Source organism: Gorilla gorilla, chromosome 19 (genome assembly GCF_029281585.2).
Source record: "Gorilla gorilla gorilla isolate KB3781 chromosome 19, NHGRI_mGorGor1-v2.1_pri, whole genome shotgun sequence".
In the NCBI taxonomy this organism is placed as follows: domain Eukaryota; kingdom Metazoa; phylum Chordata; class Mammalia; order Primates; family Hominidae; genus Gorilla; species Gorilla gorilla.
The window spans coordinates 17,920,589-17,944,999 of NC_073243.2; the positions used below are offsets into that span (position 1 = coordinate 17,920,589).

The 24,411-nt window shown below is 54.6% G+C and overlaps 1 protein-coding gene across 5 annotated transcripts in view; it reads left to right on the forward strand.

Annotated features, from left to right (window-relative positions):
• The window catches only part of RAP1GAP2 (RAP1 GTPase activating protein 2), a 289,357-nt gene that overhangs the window by 42,945 nt on the left and 222,001 nt on the right, over positions 1–24,411 (forward strand). For all 5 annotated transcript variants that reach the window (XM_031003384.3, XM_031003383.3, XM_063700512.1 and 2 more), the window contains one exon: positions 7,436–7,471. In XM_031003384.3, the coding sequence (XP_030859244.2) occupies positions 7,436–7,471 (36 nt within the window). The remainder of the gene's footprint in view (positions 1–7,435; positions 7,472–24,411) is intronic.

The following is a 24,411-nucleotide window of genomic DNA, read 5'->3' on the forward strand; positions in this document are numbered from 1 at the left end:
CACCCCGCTTCTCTCTCATGTATGAAAGCGCATCAACGCATACTCCAAAGATGGGCCTGTCATTAACTCCCTCTAACTGATTTTTTAAAAAAGTGATTTGCAACAGGATTTTTTTTTTTTTTTGAGATAGAGTTTTGCTCTTGTCGCCCAGGCTGGAGTGCAGTGGCGTGATCTCGGCTCACTGCAACCTCTGCCTCCCAGGTTCAAGCGATTCTCCTGCCTCAGCCTCCTGAGTAGCTGGGATTACAGGCATGTGCCACGATGCCCGGCTAATTTTTGTACTTTTAGTAAAGACAGGGTTTCACCATGTTGGCCAGGCTGGTGTCGAACTCCTGACCTCAGGTGATCTCCCTGCCTTGGTCTCCCAAAGTGTTGGGATTACAGGCATGAGCCACTGCGCCCGGCCTGCAACAGGAATTTTTGCAACCTATGCAACACCCCCAACCCCAGCACCTCCCGACTGAGGCTGTGGGCTGTGCCTGGCTCACCCTGGTACTTTGTGTACCCAGCATGGTGCTTGGCCTAGAGCAGGTGTTGCTGTCAGCAGCGGGAGGCCAGGTGGGCTGACTGTTCCCACTTTCACTTGTTCACTTGTCAAGCTCTTTTCTTTAGTTGGGACTTTATTAATGGAGAATGAAAGAAATCCAACTCATACTGGCTTTAGGAATAAAGAGACGTACGGCTGGCTCTCCTATACCCGGGGTCAGCTGGCTCCTGGCACAGCTGGATCCTGGAGCTCAGATGATGCCCTTGAGACTCAATCTTTTGGCCTGGTGTGGTGGCTCCCGCCTGGAATCCCAGCACTTTGGGAGGCTGAGACAGGTGGATCACCGGAGGTCAGGAGTTCGAGACTAGCCTGGCCAACATGGTGAAACCCTGTCTCTACTAAAAACACAAAAATTAGCTGGGCGTGGTGGCGGGCGCCTGTAAACAGATATGTGGGAGGCTGAGGCAGGGGAATCACTTGAACCAGGGAGATGGAGGTTGCAGTGAGCCATGCCACTGCACTCCAGCCTGGGTGACAGAGCGAGACTCTTCAAAAAAAAAAAAAGACATGATCTCTCCCCTCTTTCCCTTTCTCTGTCAGTTCTCCTCTCTGCCTTCCTGTGAGTCGGTTTCATTTTCCCCACACTCTCCACAGCCCCAGGCTTTCATCTCATGCTTCAGCAGGGGAAGCCTCTTGGGATGGTGTCTTGTTGGGTTTACTTAGGTCTCCTGAACCAGTCCCCTTGGCTGGCCACGCCTGGTCAGGTGCCCACTCCTGACCCTGGAGGTGGACTGAGTGCAGAGGGTTCTTCTCAGATGGAGGCAGGGCAGGCAGGACCCAAGTTGTCCACGGTACCTGTTGAGCACTTCCTGGGTGTGGGTGGGTGCCTCTGGGGAGAGAAGCACTTGTGGCACTCTGCAGTGGCCATCCAGTGGGAAGCCAGCAGCCTGAAGCCACCCCAGAGCATGAACCACACAATCCTAACTTTCCTGGGGCAGAGGTGAGGGTTGGGGGAAGCCTCTGGGCTCCTGCTGGGGGCTAGCTGCCTTGGAGGTAAAGAGTCAGCCCCCAGCCCTGCTCTGGCCCAGGACCGTGAAGCTGCTCCCCCAGCCCACCCACGGCTTGAGGCCCCTGTGGTGTCCCCTGCTGTGAAGGAGTCAAGAAAATAGAAATCCTTGTGCCCTTGGTCCACAAGCTGGGGTTGGCCCCTGGCACCTCAGCACGGAGTCTAGGACCTTCACAGTGGCAGCAGGTGCCAGAGAGGAAACTTCAGGGAGGGTTGGCCGGAGAGAGAGGCCAATGGCACCAGCTAGGGCCGTTTTTTTCCCTTTTTTTTTTTTTTTTTTTGAGATGGAGTTTTGCTCTTTGTTGCCCAGGCTAGAGTACAATGGCATGATCTTGGCTCACTGCAACCTCTGCCTCCCAGGTTCAAACGATTCTCCTGCCTCAGCCTCCGGAGTAGCTGGGATTACAGGCACCCACCATCATGCCTGGCTAATTTTTGTATTTTTAGTAGAGATGGGGTTTCACCATGTTGGCCAGGCTGGTCTCGAACTCCTGACCTCAGGTGATCCACCCGCGTTGGCCTCCCAAAGTGCTGGGATTACAGGTGTGAGCTGCCACACCCGGCCTTTCTTCTTCTTCTTTTTTTTTTGAGACGTTTTCTTCCCTTTCTCCACTGCTTGGGGGTAGGGTGGGGCCTGGGGCCATATCTGTGCCCACTCCGCCCAGTGTCTGTTGTAGTGTACGTGCCACATCCCTTTGAGGGGCTGCCATTAGTAAGTGCCTGCTGTGTACCAGGTGTGGTCAGCACCAGTGCGTGCAGAGATGAGCACTGGCCCTGTGGTGTGCAGACTGGGATGCGTGCAGGACATGCTAGCCCTGTGGCATGAGGACCAGCACCTGGGCATGCGGAGATGAGGACGAACCCTGCGGTTCAGCTGGGAAGACAAATCCACCCGCACACGGGTACCGCCCCCCCACCCCACACTGCCAGCGTGAAGCATGCCACTGCTCTGACCTCTGTCTAGACACTTGGTGGCGGGGGTGGGGGGCAGCTGACAGGTACAGCTCTGTGCCCGTGTGTGTGTACATGTGAATGCCCCTTGCAGTGTGATGTGGTCTGAGTATGTGGATGAGTGCCTGCGGGCACATGTGTATGCGTTCATGTCTGTGCACGTGTCCAATGGGGCTTTGTCAGTATGTGAGAAGCGTGTGCAGGTGTGTCTACTGATGCCTGTGTGAAGTGGTGTGTGGATGTGCACGGGAGCGTGTGTGCCGCGCTGTGCTCAGGTGTGTACAGGTGTCTAATGATACGTATGTCTGCGTGCATGTATCTGTGTGTACCTGGGTGTCCTGGGCGTGTGTGTGTCCATGTGTGCATCCCACGTGCCCCTGTGCCCATGCGTGTGCATGTATACTTACATCCACGTGTGCTAGTGGAATGACATGTGTGTGGCTGGTTCCTCTGGCGTGTGCCGAGCCACAGTGGGGCAGACAGGCAAAGGTCCCTGTCTCAGGCAGCCCTCGGGAGTGGGTGTGAAGGTCCCCAGTGCTCAGGCGTCCCTGAGGCTTCCAGCTGAATCTTTCTGTCCCTCCTAGGCGTGGCTGTGGGAATCCTTGGGGCGCCTTTGGGTTCCAGGAAGCTGGGGCTGTGTGGGCCGGGCTGCTAACTGGGGCTGTGGAGCAATCTGCCAGCCGAGCCCCTTCCGGAGCTGTGGGTTCCTCTGGGTGTGGGGAAGCTGCCCTCCACAACCTCCTCGGCCTATCTTGGTGCCTCCTGGAGTGCAGGACACACCTCCCAGCTCTGCAGCCTCACCCACAGGAAGCTCGGGTTGGGGGCAGGCGAAGAGGGAGGTGCCACGCTGGGCTCCCCGCCCTGCACCGGCACTGACCCCGCTGTACCACGGCCCTCTTGCGGACAGCCCCGGGGACATCGTTGGGACATCGCTGGGACCCCGGGCTCTGCAGCCGCAACCATGTTTGGCCGGAAGCGCAGTGTCTCCTTTGGGGGCTTCGGATGGTGGGTGACAGGTGGGAGGGTGGGGGAACGATGGGAGAGAACTTAGAAGTGAAGTCTTGTTAAGTGCATCGGCGGCCGTGGGAACAGAGGGGCTCGGGCTGTGCCTGAGAGCTGGGTCTGCTGACGCCCTGGCAGGTCGAGATGCAGGATCCCGGTGGGGACATCAGAGACCGTAAGCCTTCCCCACTGTCCCTGGGCACAATCTGCTGGCGAATCCTGGAGGTCTGCGCCGGCTGCCCATGGGGAGGTGGATAGCATGAGTGTGTGTGACTGCAGTTGAATGTGTGTGTCTCTGTGTCCGCAGGTTCCCGTGTATGTGTGTGCGTGTCTGGGATTATGTGTAAGTGTGTGTGTGCGTGTTTGAGCCTGTGTGTGCAGGCGTGTGTGTGTGGCTGTGACTGCCAGTCCGTGTGACCGTGTGTGAGGTGTGTGTCTGTGCATGTGGGCAGCTGCCTGTCTGCACCTCTGGCCTTCTGTGTCTGTGTGTGCTTGTGTCTGCGTGTTTGTGTGTGTGATGCTCCTGTCTGTGCTGTTGGTGTGGCCTTGTGGCAGGGGAGTCTGTACCTGCTGGACCTCTGGGCTTCCTGCTGTCTTGGGGGTGGGTTGTGAGAGAAGGTCTCCCACCTGCACCCCAGGCAGCCCACCCTAGCTCTGTCCTAGCCTGAGCAGCTGCATCTGTCCCCAGCCTCCTGCCTGGCCCTCTGGACACTCTTGCCTCTAAGCTTCTGTCTGGGATGAGGGATGTGCTTTTTCTTCCTGGCGGGGGGCAGAAGGTAGGCACACGAAGGCCAAAGGCTTGTCTCTGGTTCCCAGTTGCTGGCAGCTTCTTCGCAGCTGGGGAACAGAGTCTGGTGGTTTTCATAATCGGTTTCCTTTCAGTGCCTCGGCTGGGGGCGTTGTCAGACTGGGAGAGTGCCCCGCGGGAGGTGGCCGGGGGGTGTCCCGGTGTGGAAAATGGTGGACTAATGGGGGTGGCACGAAGGGCGAGGGGGAGAGGGGCTGTGTTCCTCGGTAATTTTTCGCTTCCGTGTGTGTGGCTTATTTCCCTCTTCCTCCTCTTCAAAAGCACTTTGCCATCCATCCTCTGGCAGGGAGGGACTGTGGGCACTCTATGTTTGGCAGATGGGACGGTGCGGATGAGAAGATGGCACAGCGTCGCCTGTGTCTGCTCTCGGGCCCTCCCTGACGCCTGGGTCTGGGAGCTGCCGCCCCGAGGGTAGGTGCCAGTGTCCGGGAGGCAGCAGAGGACTTGGCTTCTGGTTGGGAGGGGTGTGTGTGTCTTGGCTGTGGGCCTTGCAGGGCAGGGCCCAGCAATTAGATTGTGCCCTCCAAGGCCCGCCTTTCTCTGGGAGGTGTGGAGCAGATGGAAGGCTGGTCGCCAGAAAGCTCCGGGGGCACAGGTCCCGGCCTCAGCCTAGCTTCCTTCCACATGAAGCCCTCTGTGTTGAGGCCCACAGCTCCAGAGCACAAGGCAAAGCCAGGCCTGAGATTTGAATCTGGGCAGGTGAGGGGGAAGACAGGAGCGTGGCTGCCCAGGGCTGCCAAGATACAAAGCAGAATTCCAAGTTCTTCCCTAGCAGCCCTTCTCACTGGGGCTTCCTTAATGAAATGCACATTCAGATTCAGGAGGTCTAGGGTGAGCCGAAGTTGGAGGAAGAGCCCTAGGATGTCCCAGACGCCCTTGTGTGCTGGCTCAGTGTCCACTGGGCTGTGGGTTCCAGGAGGGCAGGCCCTGCCCCGTCGCGTTCACGTGGAAGCCTGGCACGTCACACAGGCTCAGTCGATGCTTGTGGACTCATCGAAGTCTTTTGCACACAGCAGGTGTCTGCTTGGGGCCCCTTGAGGTTGACGGGATGGCGGGGCCTTCTGGGCTTGGAAGGTTAAGGCAGCAAGAAAGGGGGCGAGACTGGGGTTTGGGCCTCCTCATCTGGGATGGCTGTCAGCTGGGAGGGGGTGTCACGGATTCCTGGAGCCCTGGTCCCTCCAGACAGTGAACAGAATCTCTGGGGCTGGTGTTTTCCAAGCTCCATTGGATGCAGGGTGGATAACCTCTGGCACCAGGGGCAGACAAGGTGATGAGGATGGGTGGGATGGGGTGGGGGAGGGAGGAGTGCCCAGGAGCCTTGGCTTCCTGAAAGGGAAAGGCCCAGCCTCACAGTCCTCTCCATTTCCCATCTCAGCCTCTCCAAAACCAGAGCCCCGCCCTCCTGAGGCCACACCCTGATGTGGGAACTCTGGTGGGCTGGCTGCTGTGTAGGCGTGGTTTGAACCAGGGCTGCTGTGACCACGGTGCCTGTGGGCGGGGCTGACCCGACAGCGGTCAGAGGTGCACGCGCCAGGAGCCCTGGTTCCGGCGCCGACTCCACCTTGACCATTGAGGAACTCTAATGGGACACTTCCTCTCTCTGGGTCTCAGTTTCCCCATGTGTCAGTGGGGGATTTCTGCCGTACCCACAACACAGGGCTGTTGTAAGAATTAAGAGATTCCTTGAGAAAAGGTAAAACCTAAGCGCCTGCTGTGGGGGGCTGCCATCCAGCAGCTCTGGGTTGCACGCGTTACAGCAGAGTGTGGGGCTCTGAGTCCTGCTCGGATCTGGGTGTCTGTGTGTTGAATGGGGGAAGAGGAGGGTCTGCACCCCAGAGCGGGTGGGGATTCCAGGGTGAGACCCTCAGGGACCAGTAGTGGAAGCCCTAAGGAAGGGACTCAAGAGGACGTGTGAGGAAGAAACTGGGAGAGACGTGGGCCAGGCCCCTCGGGGTGCCGCTTGCTTTGCTGTTGGAACTGAGATCAGAAGGTGCTGGGAGTTTACTCAGAGTGAAAGGACCCCGTCCCCTAGCTCCAGGCCTCAGGGTGACTTGTGGGCTGGCTCAGCTCCGTGTCCTCTCCTCTTCCCTGGAGTTGTGACTGTGGGAAGCCTGAGGCAGAGCTGGGCTGGCCAGACAAGGGTGCCGGAAAGAGCCTCCAGGGTTTCCAGCATGCTGGAGCCAATGGCAGTTTTAGTGAAGCTGATAGTGATGGTGACACTGATGATGACATGTGGTGACATGGACAGTGATGGTGACACGAATCGTGATGTTGCAAAGGCAGCATTGGTGCTGATGGCAGTGCTGGTGACAGTGGTGGTCATGACCCTTCCACAAGAGGAGATACTGACAGTGGGAACACTGTCCACCTTTCTGCCTCTGGAGAGGGAGGAGGGGCCTCTTCTTGCCAGCCATAAGGGCTGGCATATGCAGGGGGTAAAAATAGAACCTCAGCGGCGCTGTCTCCCCTTCCAGTGAGGCCGGGCACAGGGTGGGGGTGGAGGAGCTGGCTGTGAGGGCGGTCTGCAGCAAACGTGATCTTCCCCGCTCTGAACCTCTGTGCCTGATACAACCCACCAGGGTCTGCCCCAGGAGCGGGGTCTGCCTCCCTGGATGGACTGGTGGCTCCTTGGGCAGGAGGGTCCCTGGTGCTGGGGATGCTTGTGTCTTCCCAAAGCAGACGCCTGGGAAATATGGATGTCCAGCTGACGTTCATATTGACATCCGTGCTGACCCATGAAGCTGGCTTGCTCGGTCCTCTTGTGAGGGTAGCTGTAATAAAGGGAGAGGCTGCATACAAAGTGCTTACGATCCCTGGACCTGACGTGAGATACCTGAATTCAGACTGGGCCAGTGATTTTACCTTTCTGAGCCTCTGTTTCCTCATCTCTGAAATGGGGAGAATAATAATACACATGTTGTAGGGTGGTGTGTGGCCCCAGCTCTCCCAGCACTCAGAGGCGTCTCTTCCCCTGCTAGCGGAGAACTGGCCCCTTTAGCCAGTCCCTGACAGAGCCCTGCTGTCTGGTGGTTTGGGCTGCCCCGGGGACTCCTCCATACAGATGCTATGTAGGAGTCTTCAGCCTCAGCACTGACTGGAGCCCTTGCTTTTCTCTTGGCAGGATCGACAAGACCATGCTGGCAAGTCTGAAGGTCAAGTAAGTAGCAATTTCCTGTTCTGTAAAGGTCAGAGATGACGCGGATCAGAGCGCCGGGCCCTCGCTCCCCCCAGGTTGTGGGAGACACAAGAGGGGCTGTCGTGTTTGTCAGATTGCAGTCCGAGTCCATGGTGCTTCCAGATCGGAGGAGGCTGGGCTAACTCTTATTCCTGGGGTGTTCAGGGAGAGGTAGAGGTGGGAATGGAATCACCAGGGGCCAGAATGGTGGGAGTGTGTGTAGCAGGTGTAACATTCAGTCCCATTATTCTTTTTTTTCTTTTTTTCTTTCTTTTTTTTTTTTGAGATGGAGTCTTGCTCTGTTGCCAGGCTGGAGTGCGGTGGCATGATCTCTGCTCACTGCAACCTCCACCTTCCAGGTTCAAGTGATTCTCCTGCCTCAGCCTCCCAAGTAGCTGGGATTACAGGCGCCCGCCACCGCGCCTGGCTAATTTTTGTATTTTTAGTAGAGACGGAGTTTCACCATGTTGGCCAGGCTGGTCTCAATCTCTTGACCTCGTGGTCTGCTCACCTAGGCCTCCCAAAGTGCTGGGATTACAGGCGTGAGCCACTGCGCCTAGCCCAGACCCATTATCTTCCTATCACTTTAGTTTTTAGATATATATTGGGCTGGGCATGGTGGCTCACACCTGTAATCCCAGCACTTTGGGAGGCCGAGGTGGGTGGATCACCTGAGGTCAGGAGTTTGAGACCAGTCTGGCCAACATGGTGAAACCCCACCTCTACTAAAAATACAAAAATTAGCTGGGCGTGCCTGATGGCACGTGCCTGTAATCCCAGCTACTCAGGAGGCTGAGGCAGGAGAATCACTTGAACCCAGGAGGTGGAGGTTGCATTGAGCCGAGATCACACCATTGCACTGCAGCCTGGGGGACAGAGTGAGACTCTGTCTCAAAAAAAAAAAAAGAAAGATAATTATATTTTTTATCACTTTAATTTTTATGTGAACTCCCAATCCTGGCAGTGACTTTCTGACATTCCCCGCCTACTAGGACCTGACTAAACACTCCAGGGTGTGTGTGTGTGTGTGTGTGTGTGTGTGATGTCAGCTGCTCATCAAGTCATTTGTTGCCAGGTATGTCAGCATGGGCAGCCTGGCCCTGGGGCTTTCTGAGGCTCCCACGCCAGACTCAGGGTGTGGGAATTGCCTGCCTCGGTTTACTGTGTATCTCTTGGTCCGTCTGCTGAGGTCTGAAGCAGGCACACCCCTCTCCTAGAATCTCTGACCTCTCTTCCCTCACCACCTTCATTCCTTTTTCCTCTGTGTTTCTGGCCAAACCATTTTGTCTGCATCCTGATCTCCTTTTTCCTTTGAGACTTAACCAAAGTGTAGCCTGCTTCCAGCTGCACCCCTCCCATGGGGCAATGAGTACTGACTAACCATCTGCTCCAATGGAGTGAATTGAAAAGGAGGGAAATTCTAGGAGGAAAAAAGCATTGGCCTCTAGCTCAAAATATTCTCCCGGCACATGTGAATTCACTGTTGCATGGAAAATTCCTCCAATGAATCGCCCTCCTTCCGAGGCAGCTTCTCTGGGTTGTCACTCCCCCATCTCGGCAGAAGGTTTTCCCTGCCTAGTCTCCCTCTGTCATGCCATTCAGTTGCCAGCCCTGGTTGTGTATCCCCTGGATGCAGGTCCCCGGGCAAAGTATGGCCAGTCTTGACGGTTGGCATAAAAGAGGGTCAAAATAAGAGGCTTCCCACTTTGGTTGGTTTTGTTCAAAAAGGTGAGGCTGGGCAGTTAGCAGGGCCGGGATGGAGGGCAGACTGTTCCTGCCCTTCAAGAGCTTTCAGTTTCTCTGTTGAGCTGATGCCAGGAAGCTGGATGTGGTGGCTCACGCCTATAATCCCAGTACTTTGGGAGGCCAAGGTGGGTGGATCGCCTGAGGTCAGGAGTTTGAGACCAGCCTGGTCAACATGGTGAAACCCCATCTCTGCTAAAAATAAAAAAAATTAGCTGAGTGCGGTGGCGGGCACCTGTAATCCCAGCTACTCGGCAGACTGAGGCAGGAGAATTGCTTGAACCTGGGAGGTGGAGGTTGCAGTGAGGCGAGATCGCGCCACAGCCTGGGAGACAAGAGTGAAATGCCGTCTCAAAAAAAAAAGTCTAGAGCTGATGCCAGGAGTGCCATGGAGTAGTCCCGAAAGGCTGCCTGGAGTAGGTGGCCTCTAAAGTAGCTCTTAGAGATGAGGCAGGATAGTAGGACCCCCATGTCTGTGCTGGCTTGGCATGGTGTGTGCATCAGTGCAGACCCATTCAATCTGGAGGTGTCAGGGCAAGTCACCCAGGACAAGATGCTTTCCTTCTCTGGGCTTTAGTTTCCATATCTTTTGTCCAGTGGACACAATAATGTCTGGTTTTCCTAGAGCTTTCTAGAGCATATTTGCATACTGAGTGAGACGCCAGGCATGAAGCAGAGCTGCTAAGGGGTGTAGAGTGGTCAGAGTGTTCTTTTGGTGCTGTTTTGGGACATCTAGTTCAATCTCACAAGCACTTATCGAGGGAGGGCCTGTTTGTAAATATAATATCTGTAACCTGGAAGTGCACCAGTTATAGGGTAGAGTGAAAAGCTGGGGGCGTGGGCCAGGGTTGAGATTGGGACCCCAGTGGGGTCTCTGAGTGATTATCTCGGAAGGTGATATTGGGATGATGGCTTGGGACAGTGTGTAGCACTGTGTTCCGAGTTTTATTGGTTAAGATTCCTTTGATTACAAGAAACAAAACCCAGTGTCATCTGGTTACGCAAAAGATGGAATTTATGGGGAAGAAAGCAGGGTGCCCCAGGGAACTGAAGGGGAGGAAGCAAAGCCAGAGCTCAGGAGTGGTTGAACCAGGAACTGGAAACCCGTTGCCATTAAAATCCCAGCTGGCTTCTTTGCAGACATTGATAAGCTGATCCTGAGATTCACATAGAAATTCAAAGATAATCTTGAAAAAGGAGAACAAAGTTGGTGCACTCATTCTTCCTGATTTCAAAACGTATTGCGGCCAGGTGCGATGGCTCATGCCTGTAATCCCAGCACTTTCGGAGGTCGAGGCGAGTGGATCATTTGAGGTCAGGAGTTTGCGACAAGCCTGACCAACATGGTAAAACCCCGTCTCTACTGAAAGTACAAAAATTAGCCCGGTGTGGTGGTGTGCGCCTGTAGCCCCAGCTACTTGGGAGGCTGAGGCAGGAGAGTCGCTTGAACCCAGGAGGTGGAGGTTACCGTGAGCTGAGATCACACCATTACACTGCAGCCTGGGTGACAGAGTGAGACTATGTCTCAAAACAAAACAAAAACAGAACAGAACAAAACAAAAGTATTGCAAAGCTATGGTTATTAAGACAGTGTGGTACGGACATAACGATGGACAGACAGATGGATCCAGTAGAATTCAGAGTTCAGAAATAAGCCCTTGCATTTCTGGTGAATTGATGAGGCAGCCAAATGCCCATGTTGGGGCTCCTGAGTCACCAAGATGCCTCCTCCCTCTGCCTTTGCTGGGTGAGGCATCTCTCCTTCTACAGCAGCTCACTGCATTCCCCGCAACGTAGTGCATACTCCTAGGCTGCCGCCCATGCTCCCTGGTTGCCTTGGCTCCCTCCCCAAGGACCTGGTGTCCTTGGCGCCTCCCCCGGCGTCCCTGAGGCCTGCAGCTCTGACGACAGGGGTCTGGCCTCACCGTTATGAAGCATTCACTGTGTGCTCAGGCTTCGTTGCACTGTTTTCCTGAGGCTTTGCACCCACCTCATGAAGCAGGCACCAGTCCTCTCTGCATTTTACAGATGAGAAAGTGGAGACCAAGAGAGTTTAGGAAACTCATTCAAGGTCTTCAGGGAGGAAGTCACAGAGTTGGGATTTGAATCTGGGTCTGTGTTTTGTGTGTGGAGCTGAGTGGTTCTCACACCTGCCTCCCGCCCTACTTTCCCATTTTCTTTCCCTGATGTTCTCAGGGGCTGTGTATATAGAATCCGTGGCCGCAGAATGCACATCCGCCTCCACGACACCGTGGGTGAGAAGGCTGCCCCTGGTTTGCTGGGGCCCATCCCCTTGCTGGAGGCCTGGATTGAATGGGGTCTGTGGTGCCTGGATGAGTTGGACACTCAGAAGCAAGGATTTACTTAACTGCAGTGCAGGGGTACAGGGGCTATGGAGCCACGCTGGAACGCTGGAGGGGAGGTGGCAACGGTACCATGCAGGAGAAGGAGGCTTGCGTGTGGGATATAGCCTCAGGCTAACACACAGGCAAATCGTTCACCTCTCTGGGTCAGTTTCCCCGTCTGTAAAGGGTTGGATTAGCGTCCAGCCTGCTCTCTTCCAGCCTTGACATTCTAGGAGTTTGCATTCATGCCTTGGGTCCTTTCGTATTTTTCTCAGGACCTTGGTGATGGTAGGCGCTCGCTGTTGAGTGAGTGAATGCATGGCTGTGTGAATGGAAGTCTCTGAGAGCAGGGGCTCTGTGCATTACATCCCTGACTCCTTAGGGCCTACCCAGTGCCTGGCACAAAGCAGGTTTTCAGTCTGTATTTGCTGAATGAATCAACGATGGGTCATCATGGTTGGCCCATCACATGCAGATGGAAGGAAGGAGAGAAAGAGGCAGGCTCAGCGTGTGGGGATCCCTCTTCTCCAGTCCGCTCTGGGGGCCAGCTGGGCATGAGGTCCCTGTCGGGCAGGTGCCTGGGGTTTTCTTGTGGAGCTCCTTGAAGGAGCAGCCGGAATGGGAGGATCTGAGCTGGGAGCCTCCGAGACACTCCTCTTGTCCTTTATTTCTTTTTTGAGACCGCGTCTTGGTCTGTTGCCCAGGCTGGAGTGCAGTGGTGCAATCTCGGCTCACTGCAACCTCCGTCTCCTGGGTTCAAGCGATTCTCCCACCTCAGCTTCCCAAGTAGCTGGGATTACAGGTGTGCACCACCACGCCCAGCTATTTTTTTTTTTTTTTTTTTTGTATTTTAGTAGAGATGGGGTTTCACCATGTTGGCCAGGCTGATCTCGAACTCCCAACCTCAGGTGATCCACCCACCTCAGCCTCCCAAAGTGTTGGGATTACAGGCATGAGCCACTGCACCTGGCCAAAACCTGTGCTCCTTTTTGCTACCCTCTGTGCTCCCTCCACAGAGACCCCTGCATCTTTGCTAAAGAAAGAGATGCATGTGTGTGTGTGTGTGTGTGTGTGTGTCTGTCTGTCTGTCTGTCTGTCTGTCTGTCTGCTGCATGGGCTCCAGCTACCTGAGGTGACCGTCATGCACAGGGGCTGGCTGCGGTGGCCTGGAGTGAGCATGTGGATGGTTCAGGGTAGCCTGTCTCCACTGCTGGCGCACACTCTCATGCACACTCCTGAGGGGTGGGGAAGTCTAAAATCCATTGCCTTGTAGGAAAAAAATCCAGCTTAAATTTAAGTGGGTGGCTGCAGCCCTTGGTCCCTAGAAGTGGCACCTCTGGAGAGGGATGAAGCCCATGATGGGACCTGGGTGCAGCTGTGCTCTGTGATTTCTTCCTTAGGAGAAGGACGGGGAGGGCCTGGAGGAGCTCCTGCTTGGCTGGGCCAGCATGTCAGTTCTACTGTGGTTTGGCCAGAAGATACCACACAGCCACCACTATTCTAAGTTTCAGATTTAACCAGCTAAGAATTGAAAATCCTGCTAGAAATGAAGGGGCCATGAAGGACAGGGCTCAGCATGTCTCCGGGCAGCTTTCCTAGGTCCCTGGGGACTCCAGTGTCAGCTGCTGGAGACATTGTCCATGAGAGCAGGGGCTTGCCACAGCCAGGAAGCTTGATTTCTTCTCTGCTACAACCCTTTTATTATTATTATTATTATTATTTTTTTTTTTGAGAGGGAGTCTCGCTCTGTCGCCCAGTCTGGAGTGCAGTGGTGAAATCTCGGCTCACTGCAACCTCCACCTCCTGGGTTCAAGCGATTCTCCTGCCTCAGCCTCCCGAGTAGCTGGGATTACAGGCGCGGCCCACCATGCCCGGCTACTTTTTGTATTTGTTTTTAGTAGAGGCGGGGTTTCGCTGTGTTGGCCAGGCTGGTCTTGAACTCGTGACCTCAGATGATCCACTTGTCTCAGCCTCCCAAAGTGCTGGGATTACAGGTGTGAGCCACTGGGCCCGGTCTATTATTATTATTTTTATTTATTATTATTATTATTGAGACAGAGTCTCACTCTCTCTCAGGCTGGAGTGCAGTAGCATGATCTTGGCTCACTGTGACACCTCTGCCTTCTGGGTTCAAGTGATCCTCCTGCCTCAGGACTACAGGTGTGCACCACCATACCCAACTATTTTTTTTTGTATTTTTAGTACAGACGGGGTTTTGCCATGTTGGCCAGGCTGGTCTCAAACTCCTAGCCTCAAGCGATCCACCTGCCTCGGCCTCCCGAAGTGCTGTGATTACAGGCGTGAGCCACTGTGCCTGGTCTGCCACAACCCTTTAAACTCACGCTTCCCTCCCCATGCTGTGAGAATTATGCACAACATGGGGCACGTTTTTGTGGCTAATTTTTGTATTTTTAGTAGAGACGGGGTTTCACCGTGTTGGCCAGGCTGGTCTCAAACTCCCAACCTCAGGTGATCCGCCTGCCTCGGCCTCTCAAAGTGCTGGGATTACAGGCTTGGGCCACCGCCTCCGGCCGTTGATTCCAATTTGATGACTTTTTTCATTCACCAGTTGAAGGCCACACCTACCAATTCATTCCCCCACCTTTGGCCACCGCGTCTTTGTTTACTGTAGATTACAAGAATTCTTGAGGCACCACTACGATGTTCTAGAACCCTCTGGGGCCAACTCATCTTAGTCTGCTCTTCTCCTACACACCTAGGGCATCTGCTGAGAGTTTGCTGGGGTTGTCAAGGACAGGGGGAGCTTGAGGTTTTTGGGGGTAGACAGCTGAGTCAGTTCAGCCTACATTTACTGGGCACCTACACTCTGCAGGGAGACAGTTGCCATGGCACGGGACAAGGGCTGCGATGCCCACAGAAAGGATGGAGGGGGGCCTCCTGGAGACCTGGTGATGCCTGAGCTGTCTCCAGGGGTGTGTAAGGTCAGCAGGGAGGAGAGAATGCACTCCAGGTAGCCCGACCCTCACGAAGGCAGTGGGGCGTGAAGCAGCTTCAGCAGGTGGGACCTGGGAGCAGTTACTATTACCAGACAGAAGCGAGGGTGGGAGTGCAGGGGGCTGGGGGAAGGCGGGCCACGTCTGGGAGGGTAGGTGAGCTATGCTGGAAGCGGGGCTGGATCAAAGGGCTTTGGACTAGGGGAATGCTATGGTGAGCTCGAGTCTGAGGGCCCCTCTGGCTCACTGGAGGGGTTAGAGAGGAGGCAGGGAGGCTAGGAGGGGATATTGCGACAGCCACGTAAAGAGGTCCCCGGAGACCCTCCGCTGGCCTGCGCCCTGGGGTGAGGCCTCGGGAAGTTCGCACTGTTTCCAGCGGGGAGGATCCTGGCAATTCCTGTTTGGAGATGGTAACCTGGGGATCCAGCCTGTGAGATGGGGGCCTGTTAACAGGAACCTCTCTTGCTTTGCTGAGTTTTTTTCCTTTCGCCCAATAAATCCCATTGTTCTCACCCTTCTGTCGTGTCCAAGAGCCTAATCTTTCTTGGTGGTGTGACAAGGACCCCGTTTTGAGCTGAGCTCAGGAGAAAGTCCTATAATAGCATGGGGCTGGAGGGAGTGGCCTTCCCTGCCTGGAGCTGGTTTGGAAGGTGTGGGTGAAGGTGAGAAGAAGGGTCAGGTGAGGACTCTCAGAAGGCTTCCTGTGAGCGCTGGGTGGATGCTGGTCCCATTCATGGAGACGGAGAACTAGAGAGTTTGGGCAGTTTGGGCGGGGAAGGAGGGAGTAAGGCTCTGAATGTAAAATCTTCCCTCCACTTTCCACTCTCCTGTTTGGTCTGTCTGAGACCCACCTTATACCTCCTGCCCTGCGGAAGGGGGCAGAGGAGAGAGCAGCATCCTGAGGGCCGTGGGGGCTGGTCTGCCGCCGGGGAAGCAGCTGCACGGCGTCTCCTCGCTAGCCCGGCTTGGCTCCTGGGTGCCTTTGGCAGGTGAGTTCCAGGTGAGCACTGGCCGGTGTGGCCGCCCTTGTGACTGACAGCCGGCCACACCACAGAACCCACTGTTAGATACCCTCCAGGTGGAACGAGGAGAACGTGCCCATTTCTGTCTTGAGTGGCAGACTCTGGTTCGTTGATTTCTTCAGGATGGGCCCTGTGCCTGAGGACAGTGTTGGCGTGTGTGGGTGCGTGTGGGTGTGTGCAGATACGTGTAGGTGTGTGTGCACGCTCGCCCATGCAGGTGGACATGAGCGCTGAGGGCCCATGTGGGTGCCTATGTGGTGCCTTTTTTGGCTTTAGTGAGTTCCTATGGTAACCATGAACATGCCTGTTTTGGGATCTGGAGTCTCGGGGCGTGCGTGGCTGCAGGGAGAAGCAGGGAAGGCAAGCGCTTAGCCGGCGGTTGGCTTGATTTCATTACCAGGCACCGGGGCTGCTCCTGGAGGTACCATTTGCCAGGCGGCAAGGTCTGCAGACTCCAAGACCCATGTGCTCCTGGCCCTCCTCCTGGCCAGTCCCTGCCATGCCCAGGAAGCCCTGGTGAGTCCCTGTTCTGGTTTCTCATTGGACAAACAGCTCCCCGGACTTGGCCAGGTCTTGTGGGTATCTGCTGATGGGCAGGCAGGGAGCCGGCTGGCAGCCCTGGCCAGTAGGTACTAGGAATTGGGGCTCTTCTGAGATAAGTGTGGGACAGTGGGCAGGAGGGGCTTTGCCTATTCACGGAGCCCGTGAGGGTGTTTTCCATGTGGCTGGTGGAGTGGCATGGTCCTTGTGGGTCCCATGGACAGGGCTAACCGTGTGAGTGTGAGGGTAAGGGCAAGGACGCCGGAGAGGAAAATGTGGACCAGGTGGCCTGTGGCCCGCCAGCCGAGACCCAACCATCCCCGGAGGCCCCCCTCACCCCACTCAGCTCCCGGGGTCCTCATGAACCCCCAGGCCTCTGGCCATGCACTTGGGCTTCCTCGCTGGTCTCCCCAGGCCCAGAGGCCTGCTGGCCTGGCCTGGATGGGAAGACTCACGGTCCTGTGGAAGAGGCCAGAGGGCTCTGCCCGGCTCGCTGGGAGCTGGATTTGGCCAAGGCCGGGGAAGAATTGCTCCCACTTGGCTCTGGAGAAGGACTCGTGCCTCCCCAGATTGTGCACCCCCTGGTGCTTCTTGTCTACACACTGCAGACCCGTGGGTGTGTCAGGACACCCCTCTCCAGCCACCGCGGGAGAGGCTCTTGATGGACAGGGGCCCAAGCAGCCCTCAGGGGCCGTACAGAGACGACGCTGGTGTCTGGGAGCGGGGTGGCACCTTCTATCCCCTTCCTCCCGCTGGCTCCTCTGGGGCAGCTAGCAGGGAGTTGGGGATGGGAGTGTCAATAGGGGCTGTCAGTGGCCCCTCTGGCTTGTGCTGGGACCCCCCCCCCCCGCCCCACCCCAGGAGTTCCTTCCTCTGCCTCTGAGAAGGCTCTAGGTGAGGCTATGCTGGGACCGGGGGCTGTGTGTGGAGCAGGAGTTGCTAGGGCTGGACAGAGGGCTGAGGCCCTGGTGAAGGGCGAGGGGAGCAAATGTGGACCTTGCGAGCTTTGTCTGGACCACCCCAGCCTTCCCTCCCTGGGAGGCAGAGTCCAGAACCTAATCCCTGATGGCCTTCCCTGGGGGTGCTGGGAGAGGGAGAGGGGAACCTTCAGGAGAGACCCCAGATCTCTGGAGTCTTTGAATCTTAGGGCTTGAGATTTAAAAAGTCAAATTAGTCTTTTTTTTTTTTTAATTATACTTTAAGTTCTAGGGTACATGTGCACAACATGCAGGTTTGTTACATATGTATACATGTGCCATGTTGGTGTGCTGCACCCATTAACTCGTCATTTAACATTAGGTATATCTCCTAATGCTATCCCTCCCCTGTCCCCCCACCCTTTTTTTTTTGTTTTTTGAGACGGAGTCTCGCTCTGTCACCCAGGCTAGAGTGCAACGGTACGATCTTGGCTCACTGCAACCTCTGCCTCCCAGGTTCAAGTGATTCTCCTGCCTTAGCCTCCTGAGTAGCTGGGATTACAGGCATGCGCCACCACACCCGGCTAATTTTTGTATTTTTAGTAGAGATGGGGTTTCACCACGTTGGTCAGGCTGGTCTCAAACTCCTGACCTTGTGATCCACCCGCCTCGGCCTCCCAAAGTGCTGGGATTACAGGCGTGAGCCACCGCGCCTGGCCAACAAAAGTCAAATTAGTCTCTATGCAAATCTCCTGTGCCCCTAAAACTAGTCACCCAGGCTGAGCTTGGTTACCTGTGGGGACAGTGAGCTCATTACTTTGTATGGATGCCTATTTTATTGTAGTACAACTTTGCTCAAAGCTGACTGCTGTTTTCATCTGGAATCTCTGTAAATGCATTGCTCGGTCCAGTCTTTACCCTTGGCCCGCACGTCCCCACTTACCCCCATTCAACAAGGTTCACCCCTCTTTCCACTAACAGCCCTGCAGACACTGGAAGGCTGCTTTTTCACCCTGAGTCTTCCCTTCCCTCCCCTTGGCTGGTCACCCCGGCCTCTGCAGCTATATTTGGGATTCCTCACCTGCCTGGGCTGATCTTTGTCGGAAGGGTTCAGGTTTTGCAGGCAGCCTGGAGGAGCCCCATGGACACGAGGATGGACAGCTAGAGGCGATGGGCCTCACCCTCCTCATTTACAGATCAGTAAGCTGAGACCCTGAGCAGGGGTGCCGCTAACTTGCGATAGGACAGCACAGAGGTGGTCAGGGCAGTGTCGGGACGTGAGGGGCTGCTCTTGTTGTCTGTGACATGCTGGCCCCTGGTTCTTTTCCTGCTTCTCCATCAGCTCCATCCTTGCTGCTTTCTGACTTGGACCCTCAGCTCTTGGGCACTGCAAGAATGCTGGCCTGTCTTAGCGGATCTTCCATTTTATAACAGCAGCTGGAAATCTGTTTTTGTGTGTGTGTGTTTTTTTTTTTTTTTTTTTTTTGAGACGGAGTCTCACTCTGTCACCCAGGCTGGAGTGCAATGGCACGATCTTGGTGCATTGCAACCTCTGCCTCCCGGGTTCAAGTGATTCTCCTGCCTCAGTCTCCCGAGTAGCTGGGATTACAGGCATGCGCCACCATGTCTGGCTAATTTTTTGTATTTTTAGTAGAGACAGGGTTTCACCATGTTGAGCAGGCTGGTCCCGAACTCCTGACCTCAGGTGATCCACCCACCTCTGCCTCCCAAAGTGCTGGGATTACAGGCGTGAGCCACCGCGCCTGGCCTAATTTTTGTATTTTTACTAGAGGCGAGGTTTCACCATGTTGGCCAGGCTGGTCTCGAACTCCCAACCTCAGGTGATCCCCCCAGCTCGGCCTCCCAAAGTGCTGGGATTACAGGCATGAGTCACCGCGCCTGGCTGGAAATCTGGAGTTTTAGACAAAATCTTGACAACTAACTGCAGACTAAAGAACAGAGCTGGCTGCAGCCTACCCTGCAGACCAGAGTCAGCCGGACCCTCTGCTCTGCTCACCTCCTTAGGCCTCAGCTTTTGTTTCTTTGTGGCTGACTCCCAAGTCCCTCTCTCCAGGTCATCCCCAAGAACAGTGCTCTTGCCCCGACCTCAGTGGCTGGCTGGTCATTTTGGCTCTGTTCCCAGACTGGACTGACTCTCAATTAACCTTTTCTCTCTTTCAGATCCAGTTTCTTTTCTGTCACTGGGTTGAGAAGCCTCTGAGTCATGGGGGGGTGGTTCCTCCTGTCTCCCAGTTCAGGCCCATTATCTCCTGCCCAGTGACACAGGCTTTCTAATTAACCTCCTCCTCCGGTCTCTGCCAGCTGTGACTAACTCTTCATCCCTCAAGCTGGCTCGAGCTCTGCCTTCCCTATTCCTAGACCCTGGCCCAAAGGCAGACCTTGATAGTGTTGACTCTGATGGGCTTCTCATGCCAGGATGCTGGTGTAGGGACCCCCAGCCCCCATCTGGTGGGGGGCTGTCTTTGGGTCACGGCAAATAGTTTGTTCCTTCCTTCCCTCCCCCAGGACGGTGGTTCTCAAACTTTTCTACACTTTGGTCTCACCTGGAGGTGCTTTTAAAAATTCTGATGCCGGCTGGGCGCAGTGGCTCACACCTGTAATCCCAGCATTTTGGGAGGCCGAGGCGGGTGGATCACCTGAGGTCAGGAGTTTGAGACCAGCCTGACCAATATAATGAAACCCTGTCTCTACTAAAAATACAAAAACTAGCCAGGCGTGGTGGTGGCTCCCTGTAATCCTAGCTACTCAGGAGGCTGAGGCAGGAGAATCGCTTGAACCCGGGAGGTGGAAGTTGCAGTGAGCCGAGATCACGCCATTGCACTCTAGCCTGGGTAACAAGAGTGAAACTCCGTCTCAAAAAAAAAAAAATTCTGATGCCCAGGTTTTACCCAGTTCCAATTAAATCTGAATGTCGGAGGGCAGAACCCAGCATCAGTACTTTTTTTTTTTTTTTTTTAGATGGAGTCTTGCCCTGTCGCCCAGGCTGGAGTGCAGTGGTGCAATCTTGGTTCACTGCAACCTCCGCCTCCCAGGTTCAAGCGATTTCTCCTGCCTCTGTCTCCTGAGTAGCTGGGATTATAGGTGCATGCCACCATGCCCAGATAATTTTTTGTATCTTTAGTAGAGATGGGGTTTCACCGTATTGGCCAGGCTGACCTCGAACTCCTGACCTCGTGATCTGCCCGCTTCAGCCTCCCAAAGTGCTGGGATTACAGGCGTGAGCTGCGGTGCCCGACTATACTTTTAAAAGATCCCCCGTTCATTCCAATAGGCAGCCAAACCTGGGAAGCACTTCCCCAAGGGATACACAAGTGTGGTGACCGTCAGTGGTTGGGCAATGACTCAGGTCAGGCTGGATGTTAAAATGGGCTCCTGGTGGACGTGAGCCCCTCTGGGCCAGGGCTTCTGGTAACATTTGAGGCTGGATGACTCTTTGTTTTGCGGTGCCATCCTGTGTGTTGTAGGGTGTTGTGCAGCCTCTCTAGCCTGTATCCACAAGATGCCCACAACCCACCCCTCGCTGTGATAATGAAAATGTCTCCAGGCCAGGCATGGTGGCTCACAAATCCCAGCACTTTGGGAGGCCCAGGCAGGTGGATCACCTGAGGTCAGGAGTTCGTCGAGACCAGCCTGGCCAACATGGTGAAACCCTGTGTCTACTAAAAAAGTACAAAAAATTAGCTGGGAATAGTGGCACGTGCCTGTAATCGTAGTTACTAGGGAGGCTGAGGCAGGAGAATCACTTAAACCCGGGAGGCGGAGGTTGCAGTTAGCCGAGATCGCACCATTGCACTTTAGCCTGGGCAACAGAGCGAGACTCCATCTCAAAAAAAAAAAAAAAAGAAAAGAAAAAAAGAAAATGTCTCCAGACGTTGCTCTGTTTCTGGGGCAGTGGTATAAAATCTCCCCGACTCCGTTGAAAACTACTGTTCTAGGCCTAGTAGGTTCACCTTGACAGCATTCTCAAATATTCACAGAAGAAAAGGGGCAAAGGACACCAAGTGGGGACCCTAGCTTACTGATTCATTTGTGGGCTTGGCAGTCAGGCAGCCTCTGTTTAAATCCTGACTCTACCAGCTGGGTGACCTTGGGCAAGTTACTTAACCTCTCTGTGCCTCTGTCAGTTCTGGTTTTGTTTTCTCACAATGGTGCCTCCTCTTGATCTTCAGCTCCAGCCGGCAGGTGGAACTTGCCGTGTGTGGCCGGGCACTTTCACCTGTGGCTGTGCTGCTCTGCCCACAGGGAACATGCCTTTGCTGCCCCTTCCCTGTCAGCATCGGGGTCCACAACCTGCCCGTCCTTCCAGGGCCAGCTTCCATGCAGCTTCCTCCACGCACAGCCCCTTCCCCATCGGCATGGAAGGCTCTCTTCCTTGTGCCCCTGGGGCAGCCGGAACCTCAGGTCACATGCAGCTCCTCCCGCGCCGTGGGGGTCTGGTGGTTTCTGTCTGAGTTCCTTTCCACTTGGGGTCTGAGACCGTGGGAGCCTCTAGCGTGCCCAGCTGGGGCTGTCTCACTGTTTGTTACCCAGGTGAGGTGGCTGTCCCCTCCCTACCTTGGGTTGAGCTGTGAACCAGTAGGTTACCGCAGTGTGGTACCACCCCCCCCAACCCCAACACCCAGCTCATTCTGAGAGGGTGGAGTGGGCGGAAATCCGTGCCTGGCAGACCACAAAGCCACATAACTGACTTTTGTAGCCCTGCCCTGGGGCGTTGGGGCGGGGGGAGGGTTGACGGCAGCCATTGCCCCTTTCTTCGGTGCTTTGCCGCCAGCAGACGCCCCGTGGAATTGAGGAGCTTTGTTCTACGAGCTCGGGAACGGGACTCAGGAGGGACAGCCCCTGTCCCACCCTGCCATGCCCTGTTTAACCCTGTCAGGCAGCTGAACGTAGGCTGGACCCATGGCTGCCCACCCTGGCTGCAGTGCAGAGTCACCTAGGGGACCGCGTTAAAATGCAGCTTCCGGGCCCCACCCTGGGGCTTGGGGAGTCTGCCTCATCAGCCTGGGTGGGGCCCAGGAAACCTGTGTGTTACCAGCGCTGAGGTGGCGCTGATGAGGCAGCTGGCTTCACAGCTGCACGGGAACCAGTGCCGTTTAAAGCACTTTCCCCCACAAAGCAGCTCCAGCAGTCAGGTTCATGTACTCTGGGTGACCTGGGGCAGGCTGCACAACCTCTCTGTGCCCCAATTTCTTTGTCTGAGGATAATAATAGTACCTGCCCGTGGGTGCTCTTGTTGTGAGGCTTAAATGAGATTATCCAGGTGAAATGGGAACAGAGTGCCTGGTACATAGTGCTCAACACATGTAACCTGCCTTAACATCTCTGATATTATTATTATTGTCATTATTATTGAGACAGAGTCTCGCTTTGTCACCCAGGCTGGATTGCAGTGGCATAATCTCAGCTCACTGCAACCTCCGCCTCCCGGGTTCAAGCGATTCTCCTGTCTCAGCCTCTTGAGTAGCTGGGATTACAGGCGCGCACCACCACACCCAGCTAATTTTTGTATTTTTAATAGAGATGGGGTTTCACCACGTTGGCCAGGCTGGTCTCGAACTCCTGGTGTCGTGATTCCCTTCGCCTTGGCCTCCCAAAGTGCTGGGATTACAGGCGTGAGCCACCGCACCCGGCCCCATTTCCGATATTAACAACAGTCCTGGGCTGTGCGGTCACACACGTGTAACTGTGCGATGTGCCCTCGTGCCTGTAGGCGTACCTACGGAGGCACACTGAGCATTGTGTACCGGTACCCAGGCCTGCCTGCTGAGGACAGATACGTGCACAGGGAGCATCCCTGTGGTACATGCGTGGACACAGTCACTGGCTGGACGTGGTAAGAAGGGCAGACGTGTGTGTACACAAGGCCCAGACAAGCGGGCTTTTATTTGTTTCACACTCTGACCTTATTCCTCGAGTTAGCAGCACCTGGGCTGAGCTCTGGGAGCCCAAGGTGCCCTTGTTTCCATAGCAACCATAATGTGGTAAAAATAGGCGGGGGAGGGAAGAGCTGGAAGAGGCCTGAGCCGGCTCCGGGGGCATCCTGCCTGCTAAGGTCCTTTTTTCCACATTGCTGACCATACAGAGGTGCTGTTTTGTTTTGTTTTTTCTCCTTAGGATAATGACATGCAAACCTCTGAGTACTCATGACCCAGAATTGACACTTGTTAACATTTTATCTCATTTTCATCAAACCCTCTTATTTATTTATTTATTTTTGAGACGGAGTCTCACTCTGTCGCCCAGGCTGAAGTGCAGTGGCGCGATCTTGGCTCACTGCAACCTCCGCCTTTCGGGTTCAAGCGATTCTCCTGCCTCAGCCTCCTGAGTAGCTGGGATCACAGGCGCCCGACACCACACCTGGCTAATTTTTATATTTTTTAGTAGAGACGGGGTTTCACCATATTGGCCAGGCTGGTCTCGAACTCCTGACCTCAGGTGATCCACCCACCTCGGCCTCCCAAAGTGCTGGGATTACATCAAAGTCTTTTTAAAAAACTGTGTTAAAATATACATATTATAAAACTTACCATTTAAACCATTTTTAAGTGGACCATTCTGTGACATTAAGTACATTTACAATGCTGTGCAATGATCACCATTATTTCTAGAAGTTTTTCATCATCCCAAACTGAAACTTCGTATACATTAAATAATAACTCCCTATTCCCTCATTTCCACAGCTCCCTGCAGCCACCATTCTGCTTTCTGTTTCTATGAATTTGACTGCTCGGTGAACTGTGTATAGGTGAAATCACACAATATTTGTCCTTCTGTGTCTGGCTTATTTCACTTCCCATAATGTCTTCAAGGTTCGTCCATGTTGTAGCATGTGTCAGAATTTCCTTTTTTTTTTTTTTTTTTGAGATGGGGTCTTGCTCTGTTGCCCAGGCTGGATTGCAGTGCTGTGATCTTGGCTCACTGCAGCCTCCACTTCCCAGGCTCAAGCGATTCTCGTGCCTCAGCCTCCTATGTAGCTGGGATTACAGGTGTGCACCACCACACAAGGCTAATTTCTGTATTTTTAGTAGAGATAGAGATAGGGTTTCGTCATGATGGCCAGGCTGGTCTCGAACTCCTGACCTCAAGTGATCTGCCTGCCTTGGCCTCCTAAGGTGCTGGGATTACAGGGGTGAGCCACCATGCCTGGCCTAGAATTTCCTTTCCTTTTAAGACTGAATAATATCCCATTGTTGCATGTATCACATTTTGTTTATCCATGCGTTCACTGATGGACATCTGAGTTGCTTCCAATTTTTTTTTGCTGTTGCGAATAATGCCACAGTGAACGTAGGTGTATAAATATCTGGGTCTCTGTTTTCAATTCTTTTGGGTATCTATTTAGGAGCAGAATTGCTGATCGTATGGCAATTCTATGTGTAA